Source organism: Equus asinus, chromosome 14 (assembly GCF_041296235.1).
Source record: "Equus asinus isolate D_3611 breed Donkey chromosome 14, EquAss-T2T_v2, whole genome shotgun sequence".
NCBI lineage: Eukaryota > Metazoa > Chordata > Mammalia > Perissodactyla > Equidae > Equus > Equus asinus.
In genome coordinates, this window is record NC_091803.1 from 48114366 (window position 1) to 48138025 (window position 23660).

At 59.7% G+C, this 23660-nt stretch overlaps 2 protein-coding genes across 3 annotated transcripts; both read left to right on the forward strand.

The window, feature by feature from the left end:
* Nucleotides 1-325: 325 nt before the first annotated feature.
* Nucleotides 326-7776, forward strand: RPL3L (ribosomal protein L3 like). Its single transcript, XM_044747141.2, has 10 exons — nt 326-478; nt 977-1169; nt 2476-2644; nt 3843-3978; nt 5595-5781; nt 5876-6036; nt 6241-6342; nt 6887-6982; nt 7221-7340; nt 7634-7776. The coding sequence occupies exons 1-10, from the start codon at nt 476-478 to the stop codon at nt 7688-7690; spliced, it is 1224 nt and encodes a 407-aa protein (XP_044603076.1). The 5' UTR covers nt 326-475; the 3' UTR covers nt 7691-7776.
* A 150-nt stretch (nt 7777-7926) lies between these two features.
* On the forward strand, nt 7927-12461 carry MSRB1 (methionine sulfoxide reductase B1). Of its 2 annotated transcripts, XM_070485233.1 has the most exons (4): nt 7927-8287; nt 9894-10042; nt 10365-10479; nt 11536-12461. In XM_070485233.1, exons 1-4 carry the CDS (start codon nt 8233-8235, stop codon nt 11565-11567), a joined length of 351 nt encoding a protein of 116 aa, XP_070341334.1. In that variant the 5' UTR covers nt 7927-8232; the 3' UTR covers nt 11568-12461. The 2 variants fall into 2 exon arrangements, with proteins under 2 accessions (XP_070341334.1, XP_070341333.1); XM_070485232.1 differs by lacking the exon at nt 10365-10479 and having other exon boundaries at nt 8099-8287.
* The last annotated feature ends 11199 nt before the right edge of the window (nt 12462-23660 follow it).

The following is a 23660-nucleotide window of genomic DNA, read 5'->3' on the forward strand; positions in this document are numbered from 1 at the left end:
GTCAAGGGTCTCGACACCGAACAGCCCTGGTGACCCTTCGGGCACACAGTCAGCCCCCCGCCACCCCATCCCCCTCTGCCTCAAGGCCAGCAAACTGGACCCACACCCTCCTCCCCCCAAGAGAAGCCCCCGAGCTGCTGTTCCTCAACCCCCTCCCACGCCAAGTTCTTCCTGTCACATGAGGCAGAAAGCAAAGTGAGTGTGACCCAGTGTCAGGGTCCCTAAAGAAAGGAGTGCCAGCCCTGGCTCCAGGTGTCCCCACCCCAGGCTGCCCATCTGATGCCCCCCCTCTGCGCGGTCCCAGGCCAGGCCTGCTCCTGGCACCAGAGCCCATGCCCGCCTCGGGAGATGACCAAGCTCTCCTGCCAGGGGCTAAATCTGGGATCTGGCTGCTGTGCGTCCTGGCCCTGCCACTCGACTTCCAGAGCCTGGCAGGGAGGCCCCTTCCCTTCCTGACCTGCAGGGACCGGCCGCCATGGTCAGTGGGCTGGGGGGGCTGGAGCAGGAGCAAGCTGGCTTCCTGGGGAGGGGCAGGTGGGCTTCTGGAGTCTTTCCCAGCAGAGACAGTCCTTGGGCCTGTGAGGGAGTAGGTGACTACAGGGGACAGCAGGGGCTAGAGCTCAGGTTGCCAGGCCTAGAACAGGCGAGGAGATGGACAGATGTCAGTGCCCCCTGCACCCGTAGCCCTCGGCCACAGTGTGGGCCTGCCCCTCCTGGGCCCAGCCTGGCTGAGCCCCCTGAGGCAGGTAGCCTGTGCCCGAGGAGCCTTGGTGGTGGCTCCTTCCTGAGACAGCGCCCCTGGCAAACGTCCCCTCCTTCCCTGTAGATGGCTGGGGGAGGCACTGAAGACCACCAGGCCTGCATCCGGGGTCTCTAGCTCACTTCTGTGGGTCTGGGCTCAGGGACTGTCCAGCTGCCAGGGACACATCCCCATCACCGAGCCCCAGCTCTGCCCTCCCTCCCCTCCTGCCCCCAGTCCCATCGGAAGTTCTCGGCCCCTCGGCATGGACACCTGGGCTTCCTGCCCCACAAGAGGAGCCGCCGGCACCGGGGCAAAGTGAAGACGTGGCCTCGGGATGACCCCAGCCAGCCCGTGCACCTGACAGCTTTCCTGGGCTACAAGGCTGGCATGACACACACTCTGCGGGAGGTGCACCGGCCGGGGCTCAGTGAGTGGCCGCAGGGGACACGTGGGGGGGGTGGGGGGTGAGGTGGCAAGGGGAGCATCTCTGACTTCTGGAAATCAGGAGAAACTTCCAGATGTTAGGAGCCAGAACCAGGCTCCGGGAGGGGAAATAGCCCCAAAAGGGTGAGGCCCTGACTGCTGGCCACTCGGGGTGGGTTCTGTTGTTGCCCCCAGTTTACGGATGGGACAATCGAGCAGTTCTGAAGCTTGCCAGCTGCCCAGTTAGTAAGCAGAGGAGCTGGGATTCAGAGGTGGGCACCCTGATACGCTTTTCATTTTGAGATTATTGTAGATTCACACATGGTTATAAGAAATAATACAGAGACCCCACGTACCTTTCACTCAGTTTCCCCCAATGGAAACATCTTGTAAAACTGTGGTAACATGTCACAACTGGATACGACGTGGATACATCCTACCACCTTGTTGTGGTTTCTCCAGTTGTGTGGGGGTGTGTATTTAGTTCTAAGAGGTTCTGTCATGCATAAATGTGTGCACCCACCGCCTCAGAACATCCCATCCCTACATGGCTCCCTCCTGTTGCCCATTTTAGCCACAGCCGCCCAACCTTCTGGTAACCACTCATCTGGTCTTCATCTCTCCTAATACTTTTTTTTTTTTTTTTGCTTTTTCTCCCCAAATCCCTCCAGTACATAGTTGTATATTTTAGTTGTGGGTCCCTCTAGTTGTGGCATGTGGGACACTGCCTCAACATAGCCTGATGAGCGGTGCCATATCTGTGCCCAGGATCCGAACCATGGAAACCCTGGGCTGCCAAAGCAGAGCGCGAAAATGTAACCACTCGGCCATGAGGCCGGCCCCTTTCCTAAGACATTTTTTAAACATACTTCTTTTACTTTGCATCAGCCTCAATAATAACATCTATAAAATCATGCATTTTGGACAAGTTGTAGGTTTTTTCTGGAATTCTTCAACATACATTCACAACTATTAAAATAAAAAATGCTCATTTGTGCTCCATTAAAGGGGCTCAACCCTACCTTCTGGAGGACGCTTCCCTGGCTGTTGTTTTCCTATCCCATTCCTGAAGTATCTTATGGGGAAACTGAGGCAGACAGCAGGTCAGATCTTGCCTGAGATCTGAGTCAGAGCTAGCAAGGACCACCCGTGGAGTGCAGAGCAGGGAGAGAAGGGGCAGGGAGCAGGCCGGCTGAGGGCTGGGGGTCAGCCTGGGCTCTGCTCCATCCTCCCTGGGGCAGGAAGGGGTCTTCCCCTCCATCCTCCATGGAGGAGGCCCCTCTCCATCCCCGTCTCTGGGTCTCATGCAGAAATTTCCAAGCGGGAGGAGGTGGAGGCGGTGACGATTGTGGAGACACCGCCTCTGGTGGTGGTGGGCGTCGTGGGCTACGTGGCCACGCCCCGAGGCCTGCGGAGTTTCAAGACCATCTTCGCGGAGCACCTCAGCGATGAGTGCCGCCGCCGCTTCTACAAGGACTGGTGAGGGCCGCCCTGAGGGGCACCACACAGGCTGGTGGGACCACAGGGGCTGGGCGGGCCCTTCACTCCCCGGTCCTGTGCTGGAATGATGCAGGTGGGTGGGCAGGAGAAGGGTGTGGAAGGGAGGAAAGTGTACGGTGGGGGGAGGGGAGTGCCTTCACCTCAATAAAAGATGAGTACTGGAGGGCTGGAGAGGAAACTGGGATAGGGAAAAAGAAGAAGCGAGTGTTCTAATGCTCAGGGTTAATTAAGGTACTAATGTGATGGAATGTCAGAGTTGGCTCTGAGCTTCCTAGCAGCCAGGGTGAAAAGGGAAGCAGCTAACAGGCAAGCTCTTCTCATCAGACAGAAAGGCATCCTCAGCCCTCATATCTCGCCCGGCACTAAGTCCTGAAAGGGAAGCCCCACCTGCCTGAGGAAACTTGCAGACAGCCGCCTCCTTACAGAGGCAGAGGCATAGCCCAGCCTTGGTCCTCTATGGGAGGTGACGAGCGTGGGCCCCAGAGTCAGAGCAGGCTGCATGACCAGGCCAGCTGGCTGATCTCTTGGAGTCTCGTATCACCCCTCTACACACTGTGGATGCCGTCAAATGGAGACGGGAGTAGTCCCTGCATCATGGGGCTGCTATGAGGTTAGATGAATGTGTGTCAAGGTTCAGAAAAAGTCCTCAGCAAATGCCGCCAGCCCTGTTCTCGCTGTTTCTGTTGTTACCAACCTGCCCCTTACCCAGAGGCTCTGCCCTCTGTGACGCTTGGTTTCTTCATCTGTAGAATGGGGATAATAATGTCCACCTTCCAGAGTTCTGGCGAGGGTGAGGAACCACGTGGCACGGTGCCTAGCCAGTGCTGGCTGTTTGCTCTAGAAGTGGGGTCGGCAGCCATGGCAATGTGGGCAGGTGGCCATGGGCCGGTCGGCACGCCCCTTCCCCCAGCTCCTGCATGACTGCCACTTGCTCTCAGGCCCTGGGGAGGCAGCAAGGGTGGAGGAAACTGAGGCCTGGAGAGGAAGGGACGGTCTGTCTGGACCCAGCGCAGGGACCCTGGGGTGGGGGCCTAGCAGTGGCCTTCCCCAGGAAGGAAAGGAGGGGGAGGCGGCATTTACTGTCCTAAGACCCCTGCCGGGGGCTGTGGGTATGGCGGTGGCACAGGCCTGGGTAGCGGCTCCGCTTCCCTCTGAGTACGCACCGTGCATGGCTCAGGCACAAGAGCAAGAAGAAAGCCTTCACCAAGGCCTGCAGGAGGTGGCGCGATGCCAGCGGCAAGAAGCAGCTCCAGAAGGACTTCGCTGCCATGAAGAAGTACTGCAAGGTCATTCGGGTCATTGTCCACACCCAGGTCAGCCCCACCCCTTGTTCACACCCAGCCAGCCCCACCCCCCTGTCCACACCCAGTCAGCCCCCACCCCTTTGTCCACACCTGGTCAGCCCCCACCCCTTTGTCCACATCCAGGTCAGCCCCACACCCTTATCCACACCTGGTCAGCCCCACCCCATGTCCATACCTGGTCAGCCCCCACCCCCTTGTCCACACCTGGTCAGCCCCCACCCCCTTGTCCACACCTGGTCAGCCCCCACCCCCTTGTCCACACCTGGTCAGCACCACCCCATGTCCATACCTGGTCAGCCCCCACCCCCATGTCCATACCTGGTCAGCCCTCACCCCCTTGTCCACACCTGGTCAGCCCCCACCCCCTTGTCCACACCTGGTTAGCCAGTCTGCCCCTGTGCACCTCCCCCCACCACGCCAGCTTCCTGGAGCCCTGGCAAATGTCAGCCTAAAAATATCAGGAACCCGGGCACAGGCCCAGAGGGTCGGCTGACACCCGCAGCCCCACGGATGGGACACTGGGCCTTGGCCCTGCCCGGCGGCCAGCCCAGGCCCTGAAAGGCCCTGAGGGCCTGCGTCTCCTGCCAGATGTCCTATGTAGAGGCTGGTTGCCTCCCTTTGGGTTCTGGCACAGTGTGTGTGTGAATCAACATTCGGACATGGGCTGATGTGGGCTGACAGGTTACCCACACCCTCCGGCTTATTCTGGAACATTCCTTAGTATCTTGTCCTCAGGGAAGCTTCCTCTAGGCCTGGAGCAACCCCCCTGCCCCTCCCCTGTTATTCTCACATGTGTGGCTCCTGGTCACTTGTGTCGCTGGTTAATGTCCGTCCCCTGAGACAGACTTGAGCTCGGCAGGGCAGAGGCCACAGCTGCCTGCTCAGCACTGTGCCCCAGCACCCGCCAGAGCCTTGTATGCAGCAGGTTCTCCATAAGCACTTGCTGTTGAGCACTATGTTGTGACCTAACCTTGTCCCTATTTCCCCCTGTGCAGCCCCACAGCCTGTGCCTCACACATAGCAGCCAGAGATGTTTAAAAATATGAATCAGATCGTGTCACACCCCACACTTCGAATAAAACCTGAGCTCATCCCAGCAAGACTTGCCTGGCCAGGCCCTGCTCACCTCTGACTCCATCCTGCTCAACATGGTCTAGACACTTCGATCTGCTTTCTGTCCCACCAGTTCCCTGGATCTTCCCTGCCACAGGGCCTTTGCACACGTGATTCCTTCTGCCCAAAAGACACTCTCAGATCTTCACCTAGTAGCTCCTTGTTATTGGCGTCGCTTCCTCAGAGAAGCCCTCCCTGACCACCCCACGTGCAATAACTGTCCTCTCCACCCCATCAGAACACTTAGCCCTCTCCAAGAGTTTACGTGCCTTCTGTCCCCCAACTAGATGGTGGCTCCACGAGGGCCAGGACCCTGTCTGCCTCCTTCCATGCTGTATCCCCAGTGCTTAGCACAGAACATGGCACATAGCCAGACCAGAGCATGGGAACATCTGTTGAATGAATGCATGCTTGAAAGCCTGTCAGGGTCACCAGCTGGTCATGTTATGTCTGCAAATGGGAGGTGGGAGGTGTGAGCCTCTGGGAACTGACTGGCCGTGCCGTGTGTGCAGATGAAGCTGCTGCCCTTCCGGCAGAAGAAGGCCCACATCATGGAGATCCAGCTGAATGGTGGCACGGTGGCTGAGAAGGTGGCCTGGGCCCAGGCCCGGCTGGAGAAGCAGGTGCCAGTGCACAGCGTGTTCAGCCAGAGTGAGGTCATTGATGTCATTGCTGTCACCAAGGGCCGGGGTGTCAAAGGTAGGGCCAGGTGGGGATAGTGGCTCAGGGAAGGCTGCCTGGAGGTGGTCGGGGCCAGAGTGGCCTCTCAGCCACCAGCCCCTCCCTCCTGCAGGGGTCACAAGTCGCTGGCATACCAAGAAGCTGCCTCGGAAGACCCACAAGGGGCTGCGCAAGGTGGCCTGCATTGGTGCCTGGCACCCAGCCCGAGTGGGCTGCTCCATCGCCCGGGCTGGGCAGAAGGGCTACCACCACCGCACGGAGCTCAACAAGAAGGTACGTCTGCGGTCCTAGGGGTAGGGGGATGCCCTGACCAGGCCCCCGTCGGGGGGATGCATGACCCAGACCCTGCCTTGTGCTCCGAAGGCACTGAAGTGCCCCCACCAGTGCCTAGTTCTAAGCACACGTGCTGATGGTACAGACATACCACTGGCCCCAGGGGCCATCTGCTGCCCTCAATGTACCCTGTTCTCCTTGCAGATCTACCGCATCGGCCGGGGGCTGCACATGGAGGACGGGAAGGTGGTCAAGAACAATGCGTCCACCAGCTACGACGTGACTGACAAGTCCATCACACCGCTGGTGAGGGTGGGAGGCCAGTTTGGCTGAGGGAGCCTGGCGTGCATGTGCGGGGCAGGCGTGTTGGGTGCTGACCTGCCCCCAGAGCTCAGGCATCAGCAAGCAGCTGCCTGGGTGGAACAAACCCCTGCCATTCCCGCATCCTCTGAGCCTCCTCTGCAGACGGCTTACACTCCAGCTGCTGTCACAGGGTGCAGAGTGCAGCAGCTCCAACTGTGGTCTCGGAGTCAGGCCGCCTGGGCTGGAACCCCAGCTGCAGTATGTAGCCCCCATGGGGCCTGGAGCAAGTGACTTCACCCCTCTGAGCTCAACTCAGTTTCTCCCTCTGTAAAATGCAGATTGTTAGATGAGATAATGACAGAAAGGACTTGGGTTGTGGCTCAGACGCTGCCCTGATTAGTGATCGAGGGTGTCACCCCCAGGCCACGGGGCCAGTACTGGCTCCTTCCCATCACAGCTGCATGTGGGGAGTCCTCTTAGGGTTCCCAGCTGCCCCCCAACTCAGCAGCCCCTCTCCTGGCCTGGATCCTGACCCATCTCCCCGCAGGGCGGTTTCCCCCACTATGGGGAAGTCAACAATGACTTCGTGATGCTGAAGGGTTGCATCGCGGGCACCAAGAAGCGGGTCATCACGCTCAGGAAGGTCAGCCTGGTGGCGGGCTGGGGAGCAGCAGCCCCATGGGCTGTGGGAGGTTTGGGGGGCTGGCCTGCCCTGTCCTGGGAGGGGCGGGGTTGGGGAGAGCAACAAGGGAGGGGTTCTGGCAGGAGCTGGGTGAGTGACACCTTCTGGGTGTGGACTGGGGTGGCTGTGGACTGGGGTGATGGGAGGGGGTGGGTGGGGACCTCCCTTCTTGAAGCTCTCTTCTCCCGTGGATCCCCAGTCCCTCCTGGTGCACCACAGCCGCGGGGCCCTGGAGAATATTGAACTCAAGTTCATCGACACCACCTCCAAGTTTGGCCATGGCCGCTTCCAGACAGCCCAAGAAAAGAGGGTCTTCATGGTGAGCCCACCCGCCTTGTTCTCTGGGGCTCTGGCCCCATATCCCACCTGCCCCAGAGTGGGGAAGCTGGGGCAGGTAGGGGTGGAAGGGACGCCCCCTGCATTCTTCCATGGCGGGGTCTTTTAGGAGTCCAGCCCTGGGCACTGATTCTTGCTGGAAAAGAGGGGAGGGGAGGGACGGGCAGTGGGAGGCCGGGGCAGGGCCAGCTCTAGGGGACCCGGCGGCTGGCCAGCGGCAGTATTCCAGGCTGGACCCTGGGACTAATGCTCCTCCTGTCCCCTCCATCCTCGCAGGGTCCCCAGAAGAAGCATCTTGAGAAGGAAAAGCCAGAGACCTCGGGAGACTTGTAGGCGGCACAGGGATCGAGGGAGCCTGAAAGAAGCAGAGCGCGACCCCTGCCAGTCCCCCGTTCTAATAAAGGCCGGAGGCAACTGTTCCCGCGGTGTCTCAGAGTTCGGGGAATGGAAGGGCCGGCCGACGGCCAGTGGCCGGGGACTTAGCACCGGGGCAGGTGGAGCGGACTCGGCTCTGAGGGTGCGGCGTGGAGGCCACCCCAAAAGCAGCGCAGCTCAGCGGCGCCCGGGGCGCTCGGGGCGGGGCGGGGCCTCGGGGATGCGGCACCGGAGTGGTCCTGAGGAGGGCTCGATGGGCGGGGCCTGCTGGGAAGGGGGAGAGGGCGCGTCCTCGGGGGGGCGGGGCCTCCTAGAGGCGGAAGCGGAACCCTCGTTCTGGGTCGTGATTGGTCCCCTGGAGGGCCGGGGCCTGGGGGCGGGCTCCGGGGAGTCATTGGTCTTCGGGGGAGGGCCGGGAGGCGGGCGCAGGCTCCCGGGTCCGCGGTCGGTGGCCTCGGGTCTCTCGGCAGCACTCAGCGCGCGGCGGTCCCGGCGGCGCCATGTCGTTCTGCAGCTTCTTCGGGGGCGAGATTTTCCAGAACCACTTCGAGCCGGGTACGACCTGTGACCTGGAGGGCAGCGGGGCGGGGACACTCATTAGAGGGGCCTGCGGGAAAAGGGGATCACAAGGAGGGAGGGGTCTGGGGGCCCGGAGAGGGGCACCTGAGGGGAGGGACACGTTAGAGAGAGGTGTCGCTGCCCTCGAGGAGAACGGGCCTTTAGTGTGAGCATGGCCGTTTCCAGGGGCATCTGTGGGGTGAGGGTGCATGAGGGTAGTGTCGCCGGTGGGGGGGATCCGAGTCAGGATCTGGCCTTTAGAGGGGCACGAGGAAGGTCTTGCCCAGGGGCAGCCCCCTGATGTTACCCCTGTCCTCTTCCCTCCCGGTTCCCGTGACCCGCCGAGTACACCGGCAAGTACAGGACAACCCTTCCGATCGATCGGATTGTGCCTTCCTGGTGCCTCCCCCACCTGCCCAGGGCCCTGGGGTTGGTAGCCAGGAGTGCCCCAGGCTACCAGGGAGTGAAGTTTGACCAGTGAAGTTTCACCCGACAGCCTGGGCAGGGGTGGGAGGAGTGGGGGTGGTTTGAGGCATGGCCAACCTTTAGCCCTTGCCCTGGGCTTTGAGAGGCCCTGGTGAGTCCTCTTCTGGGCTGTGCTGCCTGGTAATGGACTAATTTGGTAAAACTATGCCCACAGGCAAGACTAGGGGAGTGACCCACCTAGGGCGGGATCTGTTGAGTGTCAGCCCTCTAGGGGACTTCGCTGTGACACTGGGCATCTATGGCTGGCAGCTGTGACATAGGACCCTCTGGGCAAAGCCCTCCCCTGAGACCTTCTGGCTGTGGAACCCCGGGTTGTCAGCAGGCTGCTCTGCCAAAGGCGGAAACTCCACTTCCGCAGCACCTCTTGGTTCCTCTTTGCTTCCTTCTCCAGTTCCCGGTAAAGGCTGAGTTCACCCACTCCGGGGGAGGCTGTCCCCAGGCCGGCCTGGGTGAGGAGTTTCCTCACTCCCAAGCACTGTTCTGCAAGTCAGTCTGGCAGCCTTTTTTTTCCCCCCTCAAAGTAATCTTTTGGGGATAGGTTAAAACCTGTCGTCCTCCCTGGCCCTCTGTCTTTCTGGGCCACCTCTCTGGCCTGGAGGCCTTTTTGTGGGCACTGTTCTTTTCCTGGGTGGAGAGCAGGCTCACGGCTGGGTGTCCAGCTCAAGGCTTGGGAAGAGAGGGGGGCTAGGTGGTGGTGCTGGCCTTATCGGAGTCCCCACTGTGTGGGGCCTGCTGGGGGTGGGAGTGCCGTGTCCTCCTTGGACTGCCTGCCTTCCTTCCTGGCTGCACGCCCTCTAGCTGAGCTTTTTTCCCCGAGCCTCAGCTTTCTCATCTGTAAAGTGGAAAGGTCTAAACGCAGGGCTATTGAGAAGAGTCAGTGAGATAAGTGTGAAAAGTGGGTCTCCTGGTCTCTGGCACATGCTTAGAACCACTAAATGTGAGCTCAGTGGTGTGTCTCCCTGACAGAGCCAACACCTAGAGCTGTGGATGGCCAGTGGGGGTGTGGGGACAGTGTGCAGCCCACTCGGCCAAGGGGGATGGCGCTGTGTCTCCTGGGTCCGAGGATTTGGGAGCTCATCCCCGAGACATCTGCTTTTGCCTCGCCTTCTGCCCGCAGGCATCTATGTGTGCGCCAAGTGTGGTTATGAGCTCTTCTCCAGTTGCTCAAAGTATGCACACTCCTCCCCATGGCCGGCCTTCACTGAGACCATCCACGCTGACAGCGTGGCTAAGCGTCCAGAGCACAATCGGCCCGAAGCCTTAAAGGTGAGTGGCAGCAGCAGGGGGTGGGGAGGGGATGTTGGCCAGGGAGGGCCTGAGAGCTGGCCACCCCTTCCTTCCTTCTGCTCCTGGACAGCTCCAGGGGCTTAGCGTCTGTCTATCCCAGCCAGGGGAGCTGCACTCCAAACTATTGGGCAAGCCTGGGGTCCTGGTGGGCAAAGGGAAGCAGGGTGGCTTTCCTGTGAGGGCTCCAGGACAGAGGTCAGCCTTGCCTGCCAGCAGTTACCTTGAGAAAAGGGCGTGAGAAGGACACCGTCTGCTGGTGGCAGGAAGGGCCATTGTTTCAGCTGTTTGGTGGTCTTCCCAGGTGTCCTGTGGCAAGTGTGGCAACGGGCTGGGCCATGAGTTTCTGAATGATGGCCCCAAGCGGGGGCAGTCCCGCTTCTGAATATTCAGCAGCTCGCTGAAGTTCGTCCCTAAAGGTGAGCTTGTCCTGCCAAGGGGCACAGGCCTGGTGTACATTTCAGGGGCCCAGGGGCAGGGGACACACTGTTCTTGTCCGCTCACAGTGACAAAGCATGGGGGCACCAAAGCACACTGCCCAGGACCTGCCCAGGGCCACCCCAAAAAGTGGCGGTGGGGCAGGGACAAGGGGGCAGGTGTCCTGCCTCCTGTGCCTGGTTGATCATCTGTGCCTTGAAAAGGGGCATCTGGGGGTGGATGTGGCGAAGGGTTTTCTCCAGAGGCCTGGCCCTTCCCTGTGCCTGGAGTGGGAGGCAGAACTGGATAGAGCCTGGGGCCCAGGGCTGTGTGGCTGCGGGCTTGCTCCTCAGCCTCTCTGAGCCCGCCTCCTCCCTACACTGGGGGGCAATCACAGAGCCTCCGTCATGGGCCTTTGAGGACAGCTGCGTAACGCGGTGCACCTGGGCTCTGGCATGTAGCGATGGCTCCAGTGTGCGCTCCTGGGGGCCGGATTCTTGTTCTGGTAGTTCATCTGGGGAGCTGCTGTCGTCTGTGTGCACTTTCTCTGGGCTCGGCCTCCTCTCCGGCCCCTTGCTCTCTTGCTCTCACAGAGCCTCACAATCACCCATTCTGTCTGCATGCCCAGCCGCCCTGTAGATTCCCCTGCACGCTTTGTAGCTCAAATCCCGGCTCCTTGCTTGCCGCCTGCAGGACCGTGGCCGGGTCCTAATCTCGGTTTTGTCCTGTGTAAGATGGGGCTGCTGACAGCACCTGCTTGCTGCTGTCACCCCAGGGCTAAGCGAGGGTGTCCCTCAGGGCCCGCACAAGGTGAGGGTGCGAGAATACTTTTGTCCTTTTGTGCTTATTCGTGCTCCGTCCGTGTGGAAGAAGAGACTCAGGGTTTTCCTGTGGATCTCAAGGAACAAAACGGCATCCGGCCTTCCCCAAGCTGGGCGTCTGGGTCCTCCCGGCCCCCAGCCTGCAGGCTAGAGCGGGAGTGGGCTAGCTCAGGCAACCGTGTCTGAGGCATAAATTAGCAGTGACTTGTTTTTCTCTCCCCCCCTCCCTTCTTTCAGGCAAAGAAAGTTCTGCCTCCCAGGGGCAGTAGGCGGGCAGCCCACACCCATCCCAGATGGACACAGCACCGTGGCTACAGTCCGGCCATCCCACCTTGGAACTGGAACCCCAGACGTTCAGACAGGGGAGCGGGGGTAGCTGAAACATCAGGAAAGTGCCCGAGGCCTTGGCCCTGCACAGGTCCCCCTTGGGAAAAGCACGGGTTTGCCGTGGATGGCCTGTACCCCGCTGCCAGGACGGGCCTGTGAGGCCCCGTGCAGGCTCGTCTTAGCCTTCCGCTCACACAGGAGTCTCGGGGTGGGCCCCAGGCCTAGCTTGTCTCTGAATGACTGTGCGCCCCCACCTTCTCTGTCTGCACCCACCCCGTGGGGTCCAGCTCTGAGCTGGACTCTGGCCCTCGGCAAAGCTCATGTCCACCTCCTCAGGCTGTTCCAGGAGACAGAATGCAAACGGAGGCAGCCCCAGCCGGCTGCTCCAGCCCAGTCACTGCATGATTCACTCTGGTTAAACCCTTCGGGGCGGCCAGAGTGGTGAGGACCTGTGACCCGCTGGAGGAGCAGGGAGGGGCAGATTCCTGATCTCTCAGTTACAAAAGGAGAAACCCTGCACCCATTTCACAATCTGGGCAGGTGCAGCTTGTCTCCTTCCGGCTCAGGAAAGCAGCTATTGCTCCATTTCCTCCGCTGCACAAGGCTGGTGACGCCGGAGCTCACAGGCGACAGGTCACACCTTCCCAGGATACGGTGACCGTACCTTACCGCACACGCTCTGAAGCCCTTACCGCCTGGGAGGGTGGGTGACGTGAAGCTTCCCCACCCCCATCTTGAATCCTCTCTGGAGTAGTCAGGAGACGGTCAATAAACAAATGAAGCCCAGGCCTGCTGTCTGTATTAACAACATCAGGGATGCTTGGCCACAAGCAGCAGGCTTTGCGTGTTGTTTCATTTGTTCCAGAAATATTTATGGAGCGTCTGCTCTGTGCCAGGTGCTAGCCTTGGTGCCGGGGATGCAGCTGTGAGCAAGACAGAGAGGGCCTGCCCTCAAGGTCCTACAGCATAGTTGGGACAGTCAGTTCATGTCAGTAATGATGAAGGCCATGAGTCACCACTGCAGAAGAGTGACGCTAGAATGTGGGGAGGGGGCGATTATGGGGCTGGTGCTTTGGCCCCAGTGATCAGGGAGGAGGATGCCAAGGAAGGGTCGTCAGAGAAGCAAAGAGAAACAAGGTGAGAGAAGCAAGGAGAAGAGCTTCCCAGGTAGCACACAGCATGTGCAAAAGCCCTGAGGCAGCATGCCCCAGGCCCTGCAGGGGGAGGTGCGAAACGTGACCAACGAGAATGTGTGCTGTGCTCCAAAAGAACATGATTTCCCCAGTTTATATTGACAGAAACCTGGGGAATATGTGTGGGAATGGATATAAGGGCTGGGATAATGGTGGAAGGAAGGTAAAGTTGGGTCAGGTGGAATTTACTGATCGAGGCTCACTCAGCAGAGATTCGGGCTCTGCTTTGGGCCACCTGAGTGCCGTGGGGGGTCATTAGATCCCCAGGCAGCAGGGCCAAGCGGCAGCACTTGGCAGGCAAAGGCAAGGTGGGTGTGGTGACTGTGATGCACCACAGAGTCAGCAGCAGGCAGGACAGTCCTGTGGCAGGGGCTGGTTGATCATGGCGCTCCTACAAGTGACATGGATGGGATGCTGATCGTCTGTATGAGCAGAAGAGCTCTAGGTCAAGTGAACAAAAGTCTAACTTGAATCATAAAGGCAGAAAGCCATGACCCCTCGATCAATTCCCAGACATGAGTTCATTTACAGACCCAGAACTCCTGAAGGAACTGGAAGCGGGGACCCCTGGAGGAAGGACCTGGCTGTAGCGCCCAAAATGTATATTGTTAATCTCTCCCAGCCTTTCCCAAAGGGACCTCCGCCAGGGTGACTGTGCCCTGGGGAAAAGTGAGCAGATATTTCGGGCTTATGGGACCCGGGCTCTGGACTCATACAGATTCCAGGAGACGCGAATGTCACTGTGGGGTCAGGAAGGATGCTGGGGTTGAGGAGAAGACCCACCACGGCTCCCCGTGCTTCGGCGAAACCCCAGCTGCGTGGCCTTCTGGCCAAGTGTCTGCGCTTTCATATTGTGGGAGCATCCGTTGTATCTCTGGGGGAAGCAGCTTTATAAGTTTGCTGTGGCTGAACCAGGAAGGAATGCATATGCAGATTTCCACAGAATTATGGTTCCATGCAAGATTCTGAGGAGATGAGGAAGGCTGCTATCTTTCAGAGTGACTTTGGAATGTAAAGAATTTCTTTGGGTTGAGTTCCATGGAAGTGTGTCATTCATTGACCTGTATTCCTGAAATATGAAACATGAATATTTGGGCTAAGGAATAGTTTCTCTTGATAAATAAACACTTAAGAAAAAGAAAAGTCACTGTCTTAGAGTAGGGCTTGTGGAAGTGGGCTCATGGAGTGGGTCCACTGGGTCCCCAAACCCATCCTGTGGTCATCTCCCCAGTTCCGGATGCATAATTGGAATAGACATACTCAGCGGTTGGGTGCGTCTGCACAGCAGGAGGAGGGGCCTGCAGGTGTGGGGGCAAAGGTGGCCAGATGAGGTTGGAGGCTGGGGAGGGAGGAAGGGGAGAGGTTGGCCTGTTTGGCCTGCTCTCTCCTCAGTGATGGGACTCTGCCCTCCATTGATCCCAGCACAGGCCAGGGGTCCTTGATCTGGTGTGGGGTCACTGGCCTGTGCAGGGGCTGCTGGCTCACTTGCTGGGTCTTGGCGGGCCTCCGGCTCACTGTGTGATCTCTGGCAGAGCACTTAAATCTCCTCTGTCTGTGGAACCAGTCTGTCTCCTTGTTGGGTGAGGGCACCGAGAGCCATGGGGGGCAGGGGTGACAGATGCACGGATTCTGAGAGCACTTTGCTCTGTGGGGTAGATCCCAGACACGAGGCTGCGTTGGCCAGTGTGCAGAGGAAGGCGTGCGGTGGGTGGGAGGGGTCAGCACTGATGAAATGCACCAAGGAGGCCCATGCAGAAGAATCCCACCCTCAGGAGGCACCTGCTGCCGCTTGCCTGCTCCCCGCAGTGTGGCAGCCACCTTAGCTAGAAATCATCTCCATCCTGCCCTGCTGTGGGCCAGCACTGATGGCAGCTGCTAGAAAATACCCTTGGGGCAGCAGAGGATGGGTCCTCCACCCCATGACCAGTTCCTACTTATGTGCAGCTTCTTCCTTCTGGACCCCTCTGTGTCCTAAGCTGGTCACCGGCTAAAGTGGAGCCCGGCTCTAGGGCTGCCTTAGTCACCTGGGGTCATCAGTGGCCCTGGGGCACTGTCCCAGCCCAGCCTGTGGCCCACCCACGCTGAATCTAGCAGCCAGCCTTGGCCAAGGGCAAGCCCACTGTAGATGAGCCATGACCCAGTGCTCAGTGTGTCTTCACAGGCATCACCACCCTGAATGTCTGCCCTAACCCTAGTGGGGCAGGTGCTTGCTCTGCAGGGCAGGAACGAGGCTCAGAGAGGGGGAAGGACTTGCCTGAGGCCACAGGGTCAGGAAAAGCCTCTGGTCCTCTCTGCTCACACCTGTCCCTTTCCTCACTTCTTCACCCAGATGAGAAACAGTGGCTCTGGGAAAGCTGCGACCCCCTTTTGAGTAAAGCCTGAGGGCAACAAGCAAGTTGAAGGTGGTGAGGGGTGGGGAGGGAGCCAGCTGAGTGGTCAGCAGGAATCTCTTGGCCCTAGCCAGAATGGACCTTGGGATTTACTCACCTCTCTCAGCATTCCTGGCTCTGCGTCCTGGCCCAGTGTGTCCCTAAGAGTGAACTTGGCCCAAGAGCAGACTGGCCTCCTCCGCAAACTGGGCCAACGTGTCCAGGCTGTGTCCCTGGGGCTGTCTCTCTGGGTTCAGAGCCAGGGTGGGCTAGAGGACCTGCTAGTGCCTAGGTGGGCCGGTGCTGGGGATGGTGAGGCTAGTACCATTGCTGGGAGGTTCAGTGCCTGGCTGCCTGCACCCTAGGGACCCCACATCGTGCTGGCCCACGGCAGGCCAGGATGGAGAAGATTTCTAGATATGGTGGCTGGCAAGCAATGTCCTTGGAGGTGTGGAGAGAGAAGGGTGAGCCCCAGGACCCTGAGCTCCCCTCACACTGAGAGCCCGAAGATGGATGGCCACAGGCAGGGTCTGCCTGTCAGGGGCCGGGTTGGGGATGGGTGTCTCATGTGGAATCATAAATCATAAACCAGCCTCCCACCCTGCTGGGTTACACCATAACCATCCCCCCCTGCCCCACCCCCCCCCGACCGGTGCCCTCTTCCTCGTCAGGTGGAGGCTCCAGGGTGCAGCCTTGCGAGCCAAGGGTTCTGTGCAGGGGCAGACGGTTCCTGGTGCTCTGCCAACACCAGCTAACAGCAGCTGGCAGGCCTGGGCACTGCATGGCAGGGCACCCCGGGCAAGGGGATGGTGGAGACTGAAGAAATCTGTCTGGGACCTGATTGATCCCCAGCCGGGAGGGCCCCAGGGCCCAGCTCAGAGGCGGGCTCAATAAACACTGTCAGAATGGATGAGTGAATTGACAATGGTTGGGACTTTTGCTCACCCACGGCTTTCCTTTCTTCTGAGTGACAAATGCCAGGGAGAGCTGTGACCCTGGTGGGGGTTGGCCTGTGGGTAGGTCCCAGGAACCCCCATCCCATGCACGCTTGTGGGCAGGGCCTGCAAGCGGGAGGGGGCGCCTGGAGAGGTCAACCAAGCCAGATACCTTGCCTTCACCCCCATATGAGGCCCTGGTAGGAGGCCCAGCGCGATGACCCTCTTCCGAGTCCCTCCGTCCTCAGGGCCGCCTTCCCGCGGAGTGGGCGCAGGGACCGTGTGCAGGATAGGCCGGCAGGGGGCGCGCTCGCTCCGTGATGTGTGTGCGCGGGTCGGGGCTGGGGGCGCCGGGGGCTGGGGGGAGCAGCGCTGCAGTTCCCCGAGGCGCCGCTGGGGGCGCGGCAGCAGCTCCGACACACGGGAGGGTCCCTGGCCCCCCGCGCCCACTGCTGCATCCAGTGTTCAGCGTCGCCCTTCCCTGTCCCCCTGGGTCACGCCCGGTAGTGCCGGGGGGCCGGTGATGGTTGGGCCCCATTCGGAGGACTTCAAGAAAGTGACCGGTGCAGGGAGACTTGTCGAGGCCCGGGGTGCCCCTTCCCCAGTCAGCTGGAGCGGGACAGAGCTGGGGGTGGGGGGAAGGAACAAGTTGTGGGACGACGGTGGGGGGACACGGGTGGAGGCAGGAGCTCCCAGCCCCGGCCAAGCCTCAGCCCCTTCTCCAGGGCGACCGGGTGGGACCCACCTGCACTGATGCCCCCACCCACCTCTCCGTGGCCCTTCCACATCCTCAGGTTGCACCTGCACCACCCTGGCCCACTCAGGGGCACCAGGTCCTGGGGTTCCACCTCCCACGCATCTTTGTCCACTTGTCTCCCCCACAATAGTGACAGCTCCTAGCTGGGCTCCCCAACCGGTGAGATCTTTGCACAATAATGATCAGACCAGGTAGCTTCCCTCAGTGGTTCCCACAGGCCCTGCTTGCTCTGGTCCCGCAGACCCCACCTCTCCAGCTTGATTTCCCACTCCATAAATGATAGCGGTGCTGTTTATCATAGCTAGGTTGCTTTCATTACCCACACACCTGCACCCAAACCCCTGCACCTCAGCCTCCAGGCCAGCCAGACTCCATTCTAGAAACATGTGCCTGTGTTCCTGCCTCCTAGAATTTGCTGTTCCTTCTTCTTCCTCATCCCCTCCACACAGGCCAGAATCCTTCGAGAAGCCTTTCCTGGTGGCTCTCTCCTTCCTCCGCACTGCAGGAGCCCTGGGCTGGTCTGCGAGATGCTGCGCAGACTGGGCTTCTTGCTCTCCCTTTGCCGGTCTCCCTCCCCTCCCCCCAGGTCAAAGAGCTCCTCAAAGCCAGTGACCACAGGGCATTCATCCATTCCTGTCCCCAAATGCCGAGCTCCGTGGGAGGTGGCACGTGGTAGCATGAGATGAATGTAGTCAAATTGCACCGCTTCTGCCTGCTCCCTCTGCAGGGCCGCACAGTCTCAGGATGCATGGGCTGCACATCTGCATGAATGTGTCTGGGGGATGCAGGGACCCCAGGACTACCTATCCCTCTACCCTGGACCTGAGCACTAGGGCTCTGCTTAAGGGAGCTCAGGGGCAAGAAGCACAGGGAAGACTCTTCGTGGGGCTCTGGTGGCAGACGGGAGGGGAGGCTGCTGGGGAGGGGGCGGAGGGTTACCTGCCGATAAGCTCCCTCCACCCCCACCCCTCACCACCCCCAGTGCCTGTCTCCAGGCTAGATTTGTTCCTCGTAAAAAGTAAAAACCGCAGAGACTATCCAAGGTTCAGGCCCTGGCTTCATGTCTTATCATGTTTCATCTCCAACCAGGGCATTTACGAGCTGCCATTGGCTTCAAAGGGCTTGGCAGCTGTGTTGCTGGAGAAGGAGCAGAGAGGAGATTGGGTGTGGGGTCTGCCCCCCGCGGAGCCATCTACCTCTGGCCCTGGGCGCCCCTTCCACCTCTGACTCTGTGGCTTTTTGGTGTCTTGGTCTCGGGAGGGTGGTTTTGGGTTGGGCCCCATCTCTGAGCCCAGGAGCCCCTGGGGTGTGTGTGAAGGTGGGTGGAGGTCAGGGAAGCTAGAGTCAGAGGGAGGACAGCAATGACCAGTATAGGGGTCAAGGATGGAGTCACTGTTCTCGGAGGAGGTGGTAGGGTCAATTTTGAAGGTCCTGTTGTCGGTTTAGGGAGGGGCCTGCCAGGGGTTGCGGGGGGAGGTCGAGGCCCCGGCCCCAGGCTCTGGGTTCTGGGTCTTCTGAGTGCTTAGCCGGACAAGACTGGCCGCATGCTGGTCTGTCTGTCTGTCTGGCCAGCTGTGGGGGTGGGATGCTTCCCTTGGAAGTGAGGGTGATGGAGTGTAGCCCTTCCTGGGGTCCCGTCTGCTGGCCAGCCGGACTTGCTGCCGGGAGTAGGTCACCGGTGTGTGGGGAGAAGCAAATCTGGAGCTTCCCACACTGGGGGGTGGCGGCTGGGGAGCGGCGGCAGGCTTCCAGGTGCCCCCCCCCACTGTGCACACATGCCCGTGCACGCGTACACACAGGACATGAACACACGGTCCTGGGCCCTCTGTGTAGCACGGGGTTCCTGAGCTTGCATCAGGCCGATTGCTCCTGATGGAATGTGCTCCCAGGCACCTTCCAGTCTGTGGGGACCCTCGACAGGGCACGAATGGACAGAACTGGCCACAGAGCCCCAGTGGCCTGATATGGGGCCACTTGGATGATCCCTAGCCTTCCATGATGCTGAGGGGCTTCCAGAGGCCTGGCTTGGGGCTGTGAAACTGGAGGAAGTGGGGATGGGGTGGGGGTGGAGAGAGTCTTGTTTCTGTGGGACCCTCCTCTCTTCCCCTTTTAGTCTCACCCGGAGTACAGGCTGTTACCTGCCCTCCCCTCTTCCAGAGCTGGGACTGCCAGCCTAGAAGGATTGCTACACTGTTATATACTGAGCTGGGCCAGGCTGGTGGACCAGAAGCAATTTGCAGGGTCCAGATACGCATTCTGGGAACCTGTATCCCTGCCATCTTCTGGAGAAGCAGGGGCCAGTGAAGAGTGACCCTTTGTGCTGATTCCTCCAGGAAGACCCCAGGGAAGGGCGTGAGGGTGGCGGGAAGTCAGCTGGGGGCTGTCCCTGCACGGCAGAGGGGTCTGGCTCCTTCTGGTGAACCATGTGGCCCTAGGCGGGCTCCTGGCAGGTGTGTGACCGCTTGGGGTGGCTACTGAGCTGGGAAGCCCTCGCTCCTCCCCACTCCTGGAGAGATCCCTCCTGACACTGGGCATCTTGTCTGCCCTGCAAACCATTCTGTGCCACAGTGTCCTCAGGTCTAGTGGGTCACCCCGGCTGGCTGGCCACCCTGAGACCTGACAAGCCTTTCCTCTCCGGCCTTGTCCACAAGGAGGACACATTATGAAGTGCTCGGGTCTCCCAGGTGGGAGCAGCTTCAGGGCACCCCTTCTTGTGCTGGAGTCACTGTCACATGTCCACTGCCTCCTTATCATAAAGAGATCTGGAGCCGGACACCCAGAGAGCTGGGGGCTAGCATCACCTTTGTTTTATAAAGTGGGAAAGTGAGGTTCAGAGAGACTGGACACCCGCCAAGGGCACCTGCTAGGAGGGAGCAGAGCTGGCTTTGAATCAGCCTCCAGCGCCAAGAAGTCCTTGCTATCAGCCTTTTGCTCTGCTGCATGCCCTCCCCCAGCGATGGGGTCCTCTCCCCCTTATTTTCTACCAGGATGAACTGGGAGCGGTGGGCTTGGGGGGTGGGTGGGGTAGGTGGGAAGACGTCTCCCCAGGAGGAAACCGCATCCTCTGTGTGCTCCGGCAAATCCGGCATCTGAAGTGGAAAAAACCCCACACAAATCAAGGACAGCTGGGCCTGCCCTCGGCCACAGCCCCCTCCCCTCTGCTCCCCTTGCAGGCTCCAGAATTCTAGCAGGCTGCGGGAGTGGGTCTGGGGGGTAAGGGTGTGGCTCTAGGGGAGGGAGTTCCTGGAAGCCCCACGTGCCAGTTGTCCCCCATGGAGAGAAGGACTACATCATGTTATTAATCACTTTCCAGGTGGGGCAGCTGCTTGCACACTTTGTCCAGCTGCCTGTGGGGGCCCAGGCTGTGGGTGCCCACCCTGGGGGAGGAATAGTCTTGGAAAGGGGTGGAGAGGGGCATGGGGGAGGGGCCTACATATAGACTCTCTATACACACACACACACACACACACACACACACACACAGAGTCAGTCACTCAGTCACTCAGCAAACACTCATGGGCACTCACTGTGGTTAGGTGTGGAGCCACAGAAGGGATGAAGACTGGCCCCGTCCCTGCCCTTGCAGAGCCCATGGGTACGTGGAGGTGGAGGAGACAGAAGGGGATCAAAATCACTCACAAAGAAATAATTACAGTCTGTGAAGGGGACACAGACATAGCGGGGCAGCTGGGTCATGGATTTATGAGGCCAGGCTAAGCCTTCCTCCCAGCATGGCCTTGCTCCCCAGGACTCCCTCCCTAGACTTGTCCTCCCTGTCCCCCACTGCTCTGGTCCTCCTAGTCATCGCCCCCAGGGACAGTGTTTTCCTGGCCCAGCAGCCTGAGCAGCTCAGCCCACGTCCTCTCCCGAATCCTTGCTCTTCTGGCAGCCACCGCATCAACCCTGCCTGGGCCGGGGGTCCACATGAGGTGAGAGGGGAAAGGAGCTCAGGCAGTGCTGGACCCCCCAAACCGAGGGGCCCCTGGAGACATCCAGCTGGGCAGAAGAGACCTGCTGACGCCTCTTTCCTCTTGACAGAGGAGGTACAACCAGACAGGGCAGGAGGTGGGCGACCCTCTGTGGGTGCAGGGACAGCCACCCACGCCATGCCCCCATGGCCTGGCTTATTTTGGGGCCCCAAAGCCACTTTTCATCATGTAGCTCAGAGAGGGGGATCCACTCTCCCTGGGTCGCACAGCAGGGAGCAAGCGGGGACCTGGGGCTGGACCCTGATGGCAAGGCAGGGCAGAAGCAGAGTGGACATCTAGGTGATGACTCAGACATCCTGGGGAGGAAGGAAGGCGGCAACCCTGTGTGTGAGGAGCACGGAGGGGCAGATTCTCAAATCCCTAAATGTAACCTTCAAAAAGACTCTGCATAAAGGGCTAAATGGAGAGTTACTGTCTGGCCCAGCAATTCCACTCCTCAGTGTCCACCCAAGAGACAGGAAACATACGTCCACATGAGAACTTGTGCGTGACCATTCGCAGCAGCCTTATTCACAATAACCAAAAGGCGGAAACAACCTAAGTGTCCATCAACAGACGAATGGACAAAGAGAATGTGGTCTGTCCATACGGTGGAATATTACTCAGCCATAAAAAGGAACGAAGCACTGACCTGTGCTACAATGTGGATGAGCCTTGAACACGTTATGCTGAATGAAAAAGCCAGTTTTAAAAGGCCACCTATTGTATGATTCCACTGCGATGAAACGTGGAGAAGAGGCAAATCCTCTCTGGAGATAGTGGTGCCGGGGGGGCTGGGGGAGTGGGGATGGGAGTGACTGCTGATGGATGCGGATTGATTCTTGGGTTGATGGATGCATTCTAGAGTGTATTGTGGTGATGGTTGCACAAGACGGTGAATATACTGAAAACCATTGGATTCTACACATTAAATGGCTGAATTGTGTGGTAGGGGAATGACATCTCAATGCAGCTGTTAGTTCAGAGTTGGGACCGAGGTCTCCACCTTACAAAGAAGGAACCGGAGGCTCTGGGGTGGGGGGAGCCTGAGGCCACGTGTTAGAGGAAGGCGGGGCCGGACCCTGCGGATGGGCCTCTGGCTCTACCTAGGTTCTTCTCCCCGCCCCCACCCTCTGCCCTGTGCTTTCTGCTGCTGAGCTCCTCCCCACGCAGACAGGGATGCTGTCTTCCTACTCCTCACCTGCCCATTACCTCCTCCAGAAAAGCTTCCTCGACCTCCTCCCTCCCCCCACCTCCGGTTCTACCTGTTGGCTGTTACTGAGCGCCAATTAGGGTGCCAGGCTCTGTCAGGTGCTGGGGATGCCCTGGGGGTCAAATGTTCCAAGGCTGCCATCCTGGGTGTCCCCAGATTTTCACCCACCCCTCACCTGACAGCCAGATGGTGGGTGGAGGAAGGGCATCAGCTGCCAAACTCTCTGAGCCGACTCTTGTCCCGGGGTGTCACTCCCCACCCCCAGTGTGTCCGGTGTTGTGCTGTTCTTGGTAGGTTCCTCAAGCAGGTGTGTGTGTGTGGGGGGGGGGGGGAACTAAAGAAAAAGCCTTCTCAGCAGGGGAACAGCATGAGCAAAGGCTACGAGGTGGAAAAGACTATGCCTGAGCCGGGGCAGGGAGATGGAGGGGCCACCAGGGTTTGATGCTGGGATTTGGAGCCCTGAGCGTGGCTGCTGAGACTGTGGGTGGGTGCTGCAGGTGGATTGGGACCCTCCCCAGGATAGCTCTAAGGAGAACCAGGCTGTCTGGAAGAAATCTCATTTTAAGCTAGACCAGAAGAAGAACTTCCTGTGACCCTGCATGTGCCAGCATGCACCCTAGACGGTACTCTGCCAACAACCTGCCCACAGGGCTCCCAGCTGAGTCCTGCCCTGACAAGCAAGTGCAGGTCTGGAGTCTGGGACCTGGGATGGGGCCTCAGTCAGTGGTCTTCACCCCACTGGCTCTGCAGAGGCCCCTCCCACCAGGAGGGTGGTGGAGGTGCCTCTGGGTGGGAGCCCTGAAAATGTCTGTTGATCACGGAACCCCTGCCCCTCAGAGGCACCCCAGGCTTCTAGGACTTGTCCAGATGCCGTTAGGCCTAGGAACAGCTCATCACCCAGCAGAACCCAGGGCAGTGGCCTCTGGACACCGGCTGGAGAGAGGCTAGCCTCTTCAGGGAGCAGGTGCCCACCTGGCACCAGCTGCACGGCCAGGAAGGCTGAGGCAGAGGTGGAGAGAGGACACGGTCCGCTTCGGTCTCCACCTGGGACTGTTATTCACCCTCTTGGAGCCTGGCTCTCCTCTCTGCCTTCCTTGTGCTGTGCTGGGGCTCAGGGAACTTTGGGGTGCATAAAGCTCCCACAGAGTGTCCAGGGCCCAGCAGGTCCCATAAGTGTGAATGGCCACTGCATCTCACTGCCCCTCAGAGAGAGCTCCTAGGACAGGACCTGGGCTCCTTCTAGTTCCCCCAGCACAGGCCTCCTGAATCCTTCACCTCTCCCATAGGAGCCACTTTGCCAGCGTCGGAGATGGGTCGCTGACATCCCAGGGAACACCAGGCGGACTAGGCTGCACAGACAGACGGTGTGACACGGTAGGAAGGGCCAGGAGACTGAGGTCTCAATTTCACTGGGCCCTTGGGAAAGACGCCTGTCCTCTCTGAGCCGGTCTTCCCGACTCTAAAATGGTAATCACACCTAGCGAGCGCTCTGCAGCCGCCAGGGCTGTGACCCTGACGAATGGCAAGACAACTGTCAGCAAGGCGCTCCCCGTCCCCGCCGCAAACGTCCCTCTACGTCCCCGGGAACCCCGTTGCACAC

What these genes read in the sequence shown, in the direction of transcription:
- RPL3L (XM_044747141.2), top strand. An exon ending in CAAGGGCCGGGGTGTCAAAG is followed by an intron (nt 5,782 to 5,875) that starts GTAGGGCCAGGT and finishes TCCCTCCTGCAG; the next exon opens with GGGTCACAAGTCGCTGGCAT. An exon ending in ACAAGTCCATCACACCGCTG is followed by an intron (nt 6,343 to 6,886) that starts GTGAGGGTGGGA and finishes ATCTCCCCGCAG; the next exon opens with GGCGGTTTCCCCCACTATGG.
- MSRB1 (XM_070485232.1), top strand. Translation starts at nt 8,233, where the DNA reads ATGTCGTTCTGCAGCTTCTTCGGGGGCGAGATTTTCCAGAACCACTTC. An exon ending in CCAGAACCACTTCGAGCCGG is followed by an intron (nt 8,288 to 9,893) that starts GTACGACCTGTG and finishes TTCTGCCCGCAG; the next exon opens with GCATCTATGTGTGCGCCAAG. An exon ending in ATCGGCCCGAAGCCTTAAAG is followed by an intron (nt 10,043 to 11,535) that starts GTGAGTGGCAGC and finishes CCCTTCTTTCAG; the next exon opens with GCAAAGAAAGTTCTGCCTCC.